We start from the raw sequence: 14,324 nt of genomic DNA, 5'->3' as shown, positions 1-14,324 counted from the left end.
GAACTGGGATCAACCATGTGCTAACAAACTGACACAGGTTTCTATCTGGGATAAGCATTGGGTCAATGTGGCCAGACAGGAGGCAAGTGAGATTCAGAGCACTGTATTATTAATCTTTTCAGAGCAATGAGGACACTCAGCACACCTGAGGGGCCACGTGGGGAGGCTCTTGAGGGGGAAGCATATAGACCCAAGGGCAAGGGAGACAGGGAGGGGAAATAGTTTCATTTGAATAATTCTTTGGACTTTGAGCATGTCAGCACCCTGTTGCCTGACACCTGACTCTCCACTCGTTAATGCAGAGAAATAATAACCACATCTGGGGTGTGTGGGGCCAATGAAGGAAGCCTGTATGGAAGCTTAGTTCTCTTATTAGAGACCCAAGGTGGGAGGTCCCAGTGCTCTCTATAAGTTGGCTAGCCAAAAAGACTTTGTTTTCTGATGTCAAAACATCATCCTATAAAGTTTAAAATATTTATAGTATACTATAGTAACTCACAGCTGGAGTGTTTACAGCAAATTCAACTTAGTTTTGGGAACAAGTCCGGTTAAAAGACACACTGTTGAAAAATGTATTTTTAACTTAGGCTGGGGTACATACATGGCTTAAGTGGTAGAGCATATTCCTGGCATGTGTCAGGCTCTGCATTGGCTCCCCACCATCCTACATGCCCCCATGTACCTCAGCACTGCTGGAGTGGCCTCTCTGATTAAGAGAGAAATATTGAGGGGCCAAAGTGATAGTACAGTGGGCAGGGCACTTGCTTTGCATGAGGCTAACACAGGTCGATCTCCAGCATCCCACATGGTTCCCTGAGCCTGAAAGGAGTTATTCCTGTGCACAGAGCTAGGAGTAACCCCTAAGCATAGTTGGTTGTGGCCCCAAAACAAAAAAAATTGAGACATGAATATAACTGTCTCTTTAAGTCATTGTCATCAACATCTAGAAACAAGAAACAAGTTTCTTGGGAAGAGATACAACATTTTTGACCTCCAGGAGGTCTGTTCCATTTGTTTGCATCCTTTGCAGAGACCCCAGAAACCATGACTACCACGACTTCATTCAGACAATTGGCTTCGCCTGAAGTCCAGATACTAGCGCGTAGGACACTTGTCTTGCATTCTGCCGGCCCCAGTTCCTTCCTTGGAACCATATAGAGTCCCCCCCACCAAGCCCTGCCAGGACTAATTCCAGAGCACAGAGCCAGGAGGAATTCCTGAGCACCACCAAGTGTGGCCCCCAAATAACAAAAACAAACAAGGGCAGAAAACCTGACAAATAAATTTGTTCAAAATGATATGATATTTTTCATTATAAAAACATCTGAACTGACTTTGGCTCCAAAGTCCAAGGTTCCCCTTGCTTCAGGAATGACTGGTTTTGATACCACCAGGATTCTGTCTCAATCCATCTCTTGACTCTGCCATCCTGGCTGTAGGTTTTGGTCTGAGACACAGGTGACAACAGTCAGGCCAACACTCAGAATTGTCTTCAGGTTTCAGGCCACATGTGTTAAAATAGGAGTCGAGATTCCTGAAATTTCAGAGGGTCACGTGAGAACAGATCCAATCACAGGGAAGTATAGTCAAGGCCTTGGGGTCACATGACCACCCTGCACCAATGACAGGGATTGAAAGCCAATGGCGTCAACTGTAGTTAGGGCTGCCCCTATACTATTGTGAAGGATCATAGGGTGATGAGTTGGTTTCAAAGGAATCAGAGCTCATTGACAATGGAAAAGGATTTTCCATTGAAACCTTTCCATAGAAAGGTTTAAGAAGGAAATCAGGACATGGTGACTACATAGAGTGAATGTCAGGCAACAAACTCAACAGATGGTTACTACACTTGTACTATTCTTATCCCATGGTTCTGGGAGAAAAATCAGTGTAAAGCAACTTCAGCAAATCACAGACTTGAGCTGAAGAGAAGGAATTCGAGCATGGAAGAATCTCAGTCTTTTTCTGGAAATAGAACAGAGTTTATACTATGGGAGACAGATGCTTGTTTATTCTATGCTGAGCGCTCTCAGTGAAAAAAGATTCCAAATATTCTTCCATCTGCAGATCTTTCCAGGCTTGGCTTTTTTTTTTTACACTAGTTAATGGGAAAATCTGGGGTGAGGCAGTTTGAGATGAAGTCATAAATATGTTTCGAAGAAAACTAAAGGGTGAGGTTATTTCACAATTCTGGAATCCAGAGCAATAAAAGAGTAAACAAGCCTTATTGGCTGAATGGGAGACGCCTTTCATCTAAGAAACAACTTGGAGATATTTTGGCATCTGGAAACTTTCCTTGGGGCTGTATTCTAAACCCATGTCTCATGTTTTCATTATAGACTGTCCTGCTGGCTCTTGTAAAATCAAAAACGATGTGCATTGAATCGCAGTGTGATAAGCTCATCACGAATTTACACATCCTCCCATATGCAATGAATCTGCAGCCTTTTCAGAGATGTTATTCTAGAAGCAATTTTCATTAGAATGCCTTATAATTTAAATTTGAGATGATTTGTCCAAATTGCCCATGCCAATCCCCATTTCCTGGGCAACATTGTGGAATTGGATCCCAGTGATGAATAATTTGAAAATGATTTTGATCTGTGAAGAGCATTTGTTTCTTATATGGGAGAAAATCAATTGCCTCAGGAGTTGGTATTGAAGCTGAGTGAATGAAACTCATCTTCGAGAACTGACAAGAAGACATTATTTTCATTTTGCTGAGTCAGTTTGAGGATCTGTTGGCTTTTTATCCCAATATGGTATCACCCAGAAACCACCAACTGAGAGCACTTGAGGGAGTACAATGGTTATTGCTCCATTCTGACTGTAGTAATGCCTCCTTTGCAGAGTTCCAAACCATATGCTTTAAGATGGTTCAGATCAGATTCCTATTGGGCCAACCTCTTAGGTAGAACAAACAGAAAGTGTGTCTGTTCCAGGGGCAGCTGATTGGGACAACTGGCTATAATTTCACTCTAGGGACATCCTAAAGGGTCTACCTGAAGATTCAGCTCCTACTGAAACTGCATAGCCCACTAAACAACTAGCATTTCTTTAAAGTTACTACCAGTAAGTCAGTAGAAAGTCACTTAGTGGACAAGCTTCAAAAAACTTTATGTCAATATTCTTTTTTGTTTGTTTGTTTTTGGGCCACACCCGGCGTTGCTCAGGGGTTACTCCTGGCTGTCTGCTCAGAAATAGCTCCTGGCAGGCACGGGGGACCATATGGGACACCGGGATTCGAACCAACCACCTTAGGTCCTGGATCGGCTGCTTGCAAGGCAAACGCCGCTGTGCTATTTCTCCGGGCCCTATGTCAATATTCTTAATCTTCCTCACTCCTAGAGGGCCAACTTTACCAATACGCCAGTCATCCTGGCTGATATAAAAGACTATTGTATGAGAATCAGAAGAAAAAAAAAACCTGGTCCTTCTACCTTCCAGACAGACATAACTAGGTGCTGTGAGAGATATTTCTAGTGCATGAAGACAGCTGCTTGAATCATGAAAAAGTAAAATGTAGTTCTCTGACTATGCCACTGTAAGCAAAGCTAGAACTTGAAGTTTTCCATAAATTGGAAGTGAAGGGCATTGTGTTCAGATTAGTCAGAGGCTGCAGGTTCGATCCAAGGTGATCTCACGCATCTGCAGACTAGAGTGAGAGACACAACGCAAGAGCGTTTACAGTAACAATTGCTGACAACCCCTCCATCTTGGATTACAAAACTGAGGTGTCTGAGCAATGAAGGGAGGATGTAGGGGAGAAGGAAGAGGTGGACAGGTGATAGACAAACAGCAGTGGAAGATCTTGGGCTCTTTGGTGTGAAAAGATGTTGTAATGGTGCATGTGGGAACCATTCAGGTTAGCACTGTTGTTAACAAGCTGTTTCAAAGACAGCAACATTGAAAATGCGAAAATAAAATAGAATGTTATTCTCTTGCTCCACTGTGCAGCAGACCCGTATCTTTTGGAGAAAGCTGTGCACCCAACTCATCTTAACCTTAAATGTGTTAAGATGGAGGGAGACTCCCTTGGGGAGCATAACTTGGAGGGTAGCTTTACATCTGCTTCCCTCGGGGCACCATCCTGTAGTCTATGACCTGCACACCCCATGATCATGCTCCTTTATTCAGCCTCTATTGTGGGCTTTGTTGCTGGCCCCAACCTCTTTTCTTAAGGATTTGGTTTATTAATTTATTTTGGTTTTAACTCTTGGTCTTATATCAATGAATGGATTTGCAAGGAGTGTGGACTTTCAATAAAAGTGTAATTTTTACTCTCTCTCTCTCTCTCTCTCTCTCCCCCTATTTGTATCATTTATTGACCTGGAACTCAGGAAGCGGAGGGACCCCAAGAAGAAACTCCAGGCCTGGCAGCAGGACAGAAGACAGAAGCAGGTAGAGCCCCTCCATGTTGATCCTTTCTGAGTTGGGACTCCCAAACTCATGGGGTCCTCAGCATTATGGGTTACATGTCCCATGATGAATCTGTATGCTCCAAAAATACTGGAAATGTGGCTAGAAATGAGTCTTCTAGTGCATTGGAGGATTTGGTCTCAATATGGGAAAAAGCCTTTCTCTTTCTTTTGATTGATTCTTGGTCTTGATGAGCCAAAGACTTGCAATAAAATTGATGATGATGATGAAGATGACATAGTACATTCAAATTGAGTCATGCAGAAACAAGCAGTCTAGATACTGATAGAAGGCTTAGAACTACTGAGGAAAATATGGTTGGGGTGTATTTTCTGACTGGAGGGGCTAGTGAGCATATTGTTCAATATGTGACTTTGCTCATGTCCAGAATAATTAGACTCTCCTGTGAAATGATGTGAGAGAGACATCAGAGAAGCAAATCTCTGACCTGTTTTGCTTCTTAGTTTGGGGCTCAAACATGGTGAGTATTCCTGGCTCTGAGCTCATGAATCACTCCTGGCAGGCTTGGGTAGCCATATGGAATGTCAGGGACCAAACCCAGATCAGCCTCAGGCCAGGCAAATGCCCTCCCCATTCTGCTATTGCTCTGGTCCCAAATCTGTGACAATTTCTGCCCAGGATTAGCGATGAGAATGAGATGTGGGGATGCTAAATACTGTCAATTGGGTGGGTACAACATTAGAAGAAGGAAAAATCTTAAGACTCTGTGCTGCTATTTTCTGACAGCTTTGCATTGGGTATTTTTTATAGGATCAGGGCTTCACAAAGGCATCAGGTGTGTCTGCTGTGGGCAGAAATGTGTGTTCTTGTCACTTAATGGAAATCAGAGAGCAGAATAAAGATGCTTGATGTGGTAGCGAGAAGAAGATGCAGAATGAGGCGGCAATGGTAGTGGCCTGTTCTGCTGGGGGAGGAGAGAGAGAAGTAGTTGCTAAGGGGAGCTCCCCTTCACTGCATCTCCCCCACAGTGCTGTCCCAACACCAACAAAAGTGCAGTGATGGGCCGGGCGGTGGCGCAAGAGGTAAGGTGCTTGCCTTGCCTGTGCTAGCCTTGGACGGACCGAGGTTCGATCCCCCGGCGTCCCATATGGTCCCCCAAGCCAGGAGCAACTTCTGAGCGCATAGCCAGGAGTAACCCCTGAGCGTTACCGGGTGTGGCCCAAAAACCAAAAAAAAAAAAAAAAAAAGTGCAGTGATTAGTCTTCTTCCTGGAGCACCTTCCTCTGCAGACGCTGGTTCCTCCTCACTCTTCAAGTCTCCTCCCAGATTTCTAGCCTAATATTTATCCTAATGACCCTATTTACCTTCCCTGATTTCTTTTTATTTTTCAACCCACATTAGCATTTAAACCTCTCTTGGGTTGCCCCCCTCAGAGTGTAGAGCCTGACCTCTCTTCTCGGCTATTCCCAGCACCTTGGACAGTGCTCAGCACATAGTAGTTCTTCAATTAGTCCTTATTATAGACCTACATATTCACTTAATGTTTGGGTGGTGGTGGTGGTGGTGTGGGCCTCACTGGGTAGTGCCCAGGGTTTACTCCTGGCTTTGCACTCAGGGATCACTCCTGGAAAACCCTTGAGATTATATGGGATGCTGGGAATTGAACCTAGGTCTGCCCCATGCAAGGCAAATGCCCTCCATGCTGTACTATCACTCCAGCCCTCACATATTCACTCAATATGATGCGTTCTTTTTTTGTTTGTTTGTTTGTTTGTTTGTTTGGGGGCCACACTGGTGGTGCTCAGAGGTTGCTCCTGAAGCTGTGCTCAGAAATTACTCCTGGGGAACCATGTTGGATGCTGGAAATTAAACCCAAGTTAGCTTCATAAAGGCAAATGCTCTATCTGCTGTGATATCACTCTGGCCCCTCTTCTATTTTTGATGTTTTTGTTTTGTTTTGTTTTGTTTTGTGGTGGTGGTTTTGAGGCCAGACACCAGTGGTGCTTGGGGTTTACTCTCGGCTCTGGGATCACTCCTGGAGGGGGTCTCTGGTGACTCTATGGCTGACCTTATGCCTTAGCCCCATGCATTGTTTATTCTTTTTTCTACTGAAGATGAGAATGGAGAGGGTTGGACTTGGGATCTGCCACATAAAAACCAATAAACCATGAACATGCCTCATAAAAATAACTATGTCTAAAAGAGAGACAGTGCAGAACATGAGGTCTCAGAGGAGGGAAGCTCGTTGTGCAGCTAGTGAGTAAACCCCAAGTCACAGAAGTCCAAGGCCTGCTTAGAATCAGGGAGCTTTCCTGCTGGACCTCAGTTCAGGTTGGATCATACCTTTGCTACTTCATTCCTTCTTTCTCTTGTGAGCCTGCAGGACTCAGCTCTGCATTCACAAGAGAATTCTTTATTATTTGATTATTTGGTTACCTGGGCATTAGTTTACAATTTAATGGAATTTGAGCTTTTAGCCTCACACCACAACCTGTGTGAGGTTGTCACCACACCCGCCACCAAAGTTCTAGCACCTCCCCTCTACCAGAAAGACCCTCTACTCTTGCCCCTAACCCTGGCCCCTTTCCTTTAGAATGTATAATTTTTTTTACTGGATCTAGAAGCTAGTTTTTCTCTTTTCCTGAAAGCTCATATTTGCTTAGGCGTTCTTTTGCTGCATCTGAAGGAAACTATTCAGTAATGGTCTTTAATTCCTTGATCCTTCTCACTCAGTATGATCACGCTAAGATCCATTTATTTTGCTCCAAACATTATGATTTCTTTGGCTTTCTTTTTAGCCCTTAGGTAATATCTAGTGGTGTTTGGAAGTTACTCCCTGCAAAGTGGAGTGTTCAAGGGGTCATTCTAAGAGGGGCCTGGGGAGATGGCATATGACTCAAACCAGGGGCTGGGGTATGCAAAGCAGGCCGTCCAGTCTTTCCCACCACCTCCCTGGCCCTCATGCCTTTTACATGGCAGAACCATGTTTCATTATATGCGTGGATCATAAGTCCTGTATCTGGTCACCTATGGGGATATTTCTGGGTGGGGTGTTTGTCTTTTGATTCCTGTGAACAGGCTGCTGTGGATATAGGATACAAAGACTAAGGCTTTCCAAATCCTTCAAATGCATACCCAGAGGTCACTGGGTCATATGGAATTTCCATTTTTAGCTTTTAAAGACTCTTTGGAAACTAGAGAGACAATAACTGGGCATGGAAGACTGCCCTGTGCACTCTGGTATCTGAGTTTGAACCCTGGCTCTTCATAGACCACTAGTATCTCCCGGTGAGGCCCTGTTGGCCAACTGTGGCTCATTGTAAAATAAGTACCAAGTTGTGAAATCATACCAGGTGGATGGATCTGATGCAGGTATCCATGAAGGATTAATAAGACAAGCCAGTCAGGAAAGAATCATGGGGTCAGTTTCTACTTGCCTTGTGGTATCACTCCCTTGCCAAAGCCAAACAGCTCTTTCTTTATTCTCAGTACCAATTCAACTGGGGAGTGTAGAGTAAGATTCAGATGGACCTCCCTTATATCTATATTATCTATCTATCTATCTATCTATCTATCTATCTATCTATCTATCTATCTATCTATCTATATCTCAAAGGATGAGGTTTAAAGGAAAGAGGAAGATGAGTGAATGCCTTTGTTTTGGGTTAATAGAAAGTGTCATCTTACAGCCCCCAAGACTTCAGGTACCTCCTGCAAAAGAATCTCCAAACCATCTTTCCATATAGGTTGCATCAATGTATAGTCTCACCAACAGTTTTTTCCCTTTGATGCTATTTTTTTAATTTTATTTTTGTTTTTGTTTGGGGCCACACTTCGTGATGCTCAAGGGTTACTCCTGGCTATGTGCTCAGAAACTGTTTCTGGCTTGGGGGACCATATGGGACACCGGGGATCGAATCCAGGACCATCCTGGGTCAGCTGCATGCAAGGCAAGCCCCCTACCACTGTGCTATTGCTCAGCCCCATTATTTTATTTTTTTACAAGTAATCTTTCATTGAATCACTGTGAGATTACAGTGAGACACATGGTTACAAAGTTGTTAATGATTGAGTTTCCATCACATCATATTCAACACCCATCACCAGTTCACATTTCTTGTAGTCAATGTCCTCAGTTGCCCTCTTGCCCTGCCCTCTCCCGTGTCTGCTTCTATGGTTGACTTTTCTTCTCTCGCTCTCCACTCTCTCCATTTTACCCTTTTCATACTACAAAGTTCTTTTCTTGGGGGGGGGGCACACCCGTTTGATGCACAGGGGTTACTCCTGGCTAAGCGCTCAGAAATTGCCCCTGGGTTGGGGGACCATATGGGACGCTGGGGGATCGAACCGCGGTCCTTCCTTGGCTAGCGCTTGCAAGGCAGACACCTTACCTCTAGCGCCACCTCTCTGGCCCCCAAAGTTCTTTTTTGAGACAAGTCTTGTTTTCTCTGCTGGACACCATACCTGAACCTCCATGTATGTGGCCAATGCTCTACTTCTGAGCTACAAACCCAGTCTGTGAGCAAATCAGCTTCAAAACAAAATGAATTGGATCCCTGCTAGTGGCTGTTTAAAACAAACAGAAAAGCACCAGTGCGGTGTTTCTGAAGTGTTGGCCTGTGCTGTGTGTTTGGGTCACACCCGATGAATCTGAGGGGTTACTTCTGGCTCTGATTTAGTGATTTAGAAATCACTCTTGATGGTGTTTAGAAGATCATAGGGGATGCTGGAGATGGAACCCTGTTGATTTCATGTAAGCCCTCCCTGCTCTACCCTTATTCTTTTATTCTGAATTTTGTTCCAATTTTTACTGGGGGCAGGAGGCCAACCACACCCTGAGCTGCTCAGGGGATATTCCTGGCTCTGTGCTTTAGTGACTGTCTGCAGTGCAGGGGACCAAGCTGAGTTTAGCCGGGCACTATTTGCAGAGTGTGGGAGGTAGAACTGGATCTGTAGTCTGCAGAGGCTGGGCCTGGGTCCAAACACATGCTGCACAAGTGTTCTAGCTACTGAGCCACATCCAGAAGTCACACCAAAAGTGTCTGAGGACTGATATTTCTGAGCTTTAGGCATGTCAGCCCCTCTGGCATGTGTGTCCACCACAGGTCAGTTACCGGTTAAGAAGAAGGAGGAAAAGGATTTTTCTACATCTGAGTGAACTCTGACAAAACCTCAGAGATTCTGTGTTTGGATTCGGTTTTAAACCTACTGTGCTGAGTCTCAGCAAAGACTGGAATTATGAAACCATTTGTTTTGGAGCCCAAATGTGGATCTAAAGTTAAACCTGATTGCTGGTGGAGCTGCGAGGGCTCGAATCCTCCTCCATCTACTTCTGAGCCTGTAATCTGAAAGAAGCCCAGTTGAGAAAAGGGTGTCTCTGGCTTGGTTCTCACCTTCATTAGAGACCAGGATATAGCCTCAGGATGCCCTCAAAGCACTTTCTGGCTGTGGCTGAGGGTTAATGATGGGTCTATAGGTCACACACAGGTGCCAAGGACCTACTGTATTTTTTGCTCTATTAAACACACTTGACCATAAGATGCACATAGTTTTTAGATGCTCTCCTCCCCTGAATTTAGACTTCAACTCCAGGTGGCATTCCTCCCATAAGCAGCACTTTTGAGGGGGAAAGTGTGTCTTATGGTATGAAAAATACAGTAATTCTGAAACCCCCCAAAGGTAATTTAAAAAAAAAAGGCCTGAGACTCAAGCCGGTATAATTTGACTCACAGATGGGTTTTATTTGTCCTGTTGCCTTTAACATATTTCTTTTTTTTTTTTTTTTTTTGTGGTTTTTGGGTCACACCCGGCAGTGCTCAGGGGGTTATTCCTGGCTCCAGGCTCAGAAATTGCTCCTGGCAGGCACGGGAGGACCATATATGGGACGCCGGGATTCGAACCGATGACCTCCTGCATGAGAGGCAAACGCCTTACCTCCATGCTATCTCTCCGGCCCCGCCTTTAACATATTTCAAAAAAAAAAAAAAAATCCACCAGTTGCTACTGTTTAAAAGATAAAATGTCTCATGTAACAAACCTAAGCTCTGATTTCCTCTGAGAAGTTCCTCAAACTGGCCAAACGGGGCCTGCATTCCCAAGTGTGTCGGGAAATAAGAAGTAAATCCACTGAGCTGTGGCCTAGAGAGGTTCATTTGGTCTTTCCAGGGTCTGAGCAGCAGGTAAGAATGGGGGGGGGGGTGTAATAATGGGGGTTGCTATGGAAATGGGCAGAGCGATCTAGAATCAAGCTGGCCAGCCCTTCTTTGCCCTGGCCATGGTTACTCTTTTCAAGTACTTGTCCATCTGGATTCCAATTTGTTCTGTGCAAGAGGCCAAGCCTTTCCTTCTCTGAGGACATTTATGATACCCAGGATAGAGGATTATGATGGAAGATTATGGCTGCCAAGAATGGAACAAGTGTGGCCTTTGTCTAGAAGTGTGCGGGACTAACTCGCTTCTTCAAGTTCAAGGACACTGGAGGTTTCCAGAAAATCCACATGACCCTAAGATGTGCCTCTAGGGATTCCACGAAGAAAACACTTGACTCCCCAAAACCTGCAGCGTCCTTCCCAGTAGGGCCGTGATCAAGAATGTGTTTCTGCTCTTTCCCTAAGTCTCAGGAAAAATCCAACCTGCCAATTGGGGCTCATCTGGCTGTGTGCCTGGCACCTTGGCAAAGAGTTTTTGCTCAATTGTGACAGTGCTGTGTATAGTAATCATGAGGCATTACAGTGTCCTCACTCAAGGAGAAAGGGACAGAAGGGACAAGCTGTCTTGACTTGGCTGAAAGTCACAGTAGTAGAACAGATCAAAGGTATGAACAGGGGCCAGCCTATGGGGCCTCTGTACAAAGTCCTGAGGGCTGCCCAGTTCATGCAACCAGTGTGGGGGCTCCTGTGCCCTGTGCCAGGCAGAATGGGGCCTTCTGTCTGTCTTCTAGGTTTTCTTTTATGTTCAGTGACTGCTCTCAGACAATGGCCATGCTTCCAGAAGCTTCTGAGTCTCATCTTTTTTTCAGGGGGGCCCACAATCAGCTGTACTCAGGGGTGGTTACTCCTGATTCTGTGCACAGAAATCACTCCTGGAGGCTCTGGGGACCCTAAGGGATGCCAGGCATCTAACCAGGGTCCTTGACATGCAAGGCAAATGCCCTCCCCACTATGCTATTGTTTTGGCCCTCATTCTTTGTTTATTTTGGCTCTTCAGCTACACCTGGTGATGCTCAGAGTTTACTCCTAGTTTTGGTCTCAGTGATCACTCCTGGTAAGCTCCAGAGACCCTATGGAATGCTGGAGATCCAATCTGGGTCAGCTGCATGCAAGCCAACACCCATTCCCACTGTGCTTTCTAGCTGGCCTGATTCCATTCTCTTCTAGGTGGGATTTCTTTCCATAGCTGTCGTGCTTAGAGAGGGTTGATAGTACCACATTCACTCTTCTTAGCTACTTGGAAGGCTTCAGGGAAATGAAACCTGGCGTGGATTCCTTCTGAGCATGGCAACTTTCTCCCACTGATCATGGCAGGAATTGATCTGGTTCCCCGTTGTCCTGCTGTGATCTGAGCAGCACTGCACAATGTTATTGTTATCTGAGATCAAAAACAAGAGAATGAAGTGATTGTGGCCGCCCTGCTTGTCCTTCAGTAATGCTGACACTAATCAAGTGCTGGGCACACATATTCTATGGGGTTGGTGCTTTCCATGACGGGGCCATTCTGACCTGTGTTAACAGGCCTCTGACTGTGATTTTTTTAAACTTTATTTAAGAAATACATCACATAATTGACATAGCTGATCATAATGCATTGCTTCCAGATGTGTGAGAGCAAAGTTTATTTTTAAAAAATAATAAAAATAAAAATAAAAAGAGGGGCTGGAGAGATAGCATGGAGGGTAAAGATGTATGCCTTTCATGCAGAAGGTCATTGGTTTCGAATCCAACATCCCATATGGTCCCTCGAGCCTGCCAGGAGCAATTTCTGAGCATAAAGCCAGGAGTAACCCCCTGAGCACTGCCGGGTGTGACCCAACAACCATAAAAAAAAAAAAAGAAAGAAAGAAGGGAAGAAAGAAAGAAAAGAGAGAAAAAGAAAAAAGAAACCTTTTTAAAAAGAAAAAATACAGCGGCAAACACATTTGTGGAAAATGATTGTATCTCCATTAAAGTCATTGATATAATGGCAGATAGTTTTTGTTGTTAGCTGTCCATTCTGTTAAATTCTGTTTCTATAGGGATGCCAGCACCAAAACAAAGAAGTTGTGCAGGAATTCAAAGGAACTATTACTAATACTGGTGGTTTTTGTGGGATGTGTTCTCAGCTAGCAAGGCCTCCTGGAAGGAGGAAGAAGCTGGGGGAAAGGTATCCACACTAGCTCCAAATAAATAAATAAATAAATAAAAGTCCAAATACTGCATACCTGAAGTTTTGGTCAAAATTGGGTCCCCAAAAGAGAATTGTAGAGGAGTGGTGAGGCAGGGCCATAGACAAATCGGTGATTGTGAAGTGATGGATACAACAGGTGTGACTTTAGTAAAGCATGGGGTTGACCCACCCTTTCCTCCTGAGATCCTACCAGGATATTTTAGATATTTTAGAATCACTTTTAAAACAAATTTTGCATCAAGTCACCATTGTTTATTAAAGCTGCTCATATCAGAATTTCAGCACATGAGAATGAAGGAGGGAAATAGAAAGCCTGTCTAGAGTACAGGCGGAGGTTGGAGGTGGGGTGGGTGAGGAGGGAGATTTGGGACAATGGGGATGGGAATGTTGCACTGGTGAAGGGGGGTGTTCTTTATGTGACTGAAAACCCAACCATAATCATGTTTGTAATCAATATGTTTAAATAAAGATATTAATTAAAAAAGAGAATTTCAGCACACTGTGTTCCAACACCCAACCCCATCACCAGTGTCAACTCCCCTTTTACCAAATGTCCCTAGATACCCCCTTCCCTCAGCCTGCTTCTGTGACAAACACTATTTTTAGTTTGCTATGTTGTGCTTTGGGCCTCCTGTTTGCATGTAGTTTAGGTATATACACATCCCTCATCTCTATTCCACTAATGTGCACCCAGTTTCTATCTCTTTTTTTTTTTTTACCTTCCCACTGACCTCTTCTTACTTTCCCCTTGATTTCTTTCTAGAATCCTCACTTTCTTCCAACTTATGCTGATGGAGCCCAGAAATCTATTAGCTATTTCAGTAGCTCTGCAATAATCATTCAACAGAACTGAGTTTCAGGAAGTCTAGACTGATTTTCTAGAACTAGTGAGAAATGGCTGGCCATGGCATCCTGGGATTTGACACCAATGCATGATGGGACATACACAGATACTTCTTATTGGCTTCCCAAACCTTTCTGCTGGTGAATGCTACTCTAAAACACCCAACTGGTCTTTGCCAGAAAAAGTTCCTTGCCTCTGTTCTAGGAGAAGGAAGTGCCAGGGTAGGTGAATTCTTAGAATTTGTTCTGGGCATATGAACTCTTGTGGGTTTGTTTGTTTTGTTTTGTTTTGCTTTTTGGGCTACACCTGGTAACGCTCAGAGGTTACTCCTGGCTCTGTACTCAGAAATCGCTTCTGGCTTGGGGGACCATATAGGACAACAGGGATTGAACCTATGTCCGTGCTAACTCCCTATGGGGCTACGCCACCGCTCCAGCCCCATAAACTCTTATTTTAATTGAGATGAAATATAGAAAGGAGTTTTTTCTTTTTATTTTGAAGATTAGATAAAGTTAAATATTTGTGTTTAGAAATATTCATTTGCCATAGCAGAACCCTCTATTTGATTGTGGTGGAATCAGAAAGAGTAACCAGGCCTATCCATACTTGCCTCATCCCTGGGAAGGAATTTCTATCATGCAATTCCCTCCCTCCCTGCCTTTCAGCTTCAGGTCACCTGGGACCCCTCAAAGTCAACTTCTTGATTCCTTTGCAAACT

At 44.3% G+C, this 14,324-nt stretch overlaps 1 protein-coding gene across 1 annotated transcript in view; it reads left to right on the top strand.

Annotated features, from left to right (window-relative positions):
* Positions 1–14,324, top strand: part of FAM107B (family with sequence similarity 107 member B) — a 124,821-nt gene that overhangs the window by 44,439 nt on the left and 66,058 nt on the right. The window contains exon 3 of the mRNA XM_049777812.1: positions 11,143–11,169. Within this exon, the coding sequence (XP_049633769.1) occupies positions 11,143–11,169 (27 nt within the window). The remainder of the gene's footprint in view (positions 1–11,142; positions 11,170–14,324) is intronic.

This window comes from Suncus etruscus, chromosome 7 (assembly GCF_024139225.1).
Source record: "Suncus etruscus isolate mSunEtr1 chromosome 7, mSunEtr1.pri.cur, whole genome shotgun sequence".
In the NCBI taxonomy this organism is placed as follows: Eukaryota; Metazoa; Chordata; class Mammalia; order Eulipotyphla; family Soricidae; genus Suncus; species Suncus etruscus.
This window is presented reverse-complemented; position numbering and strand designations above follow the sequence as displayed.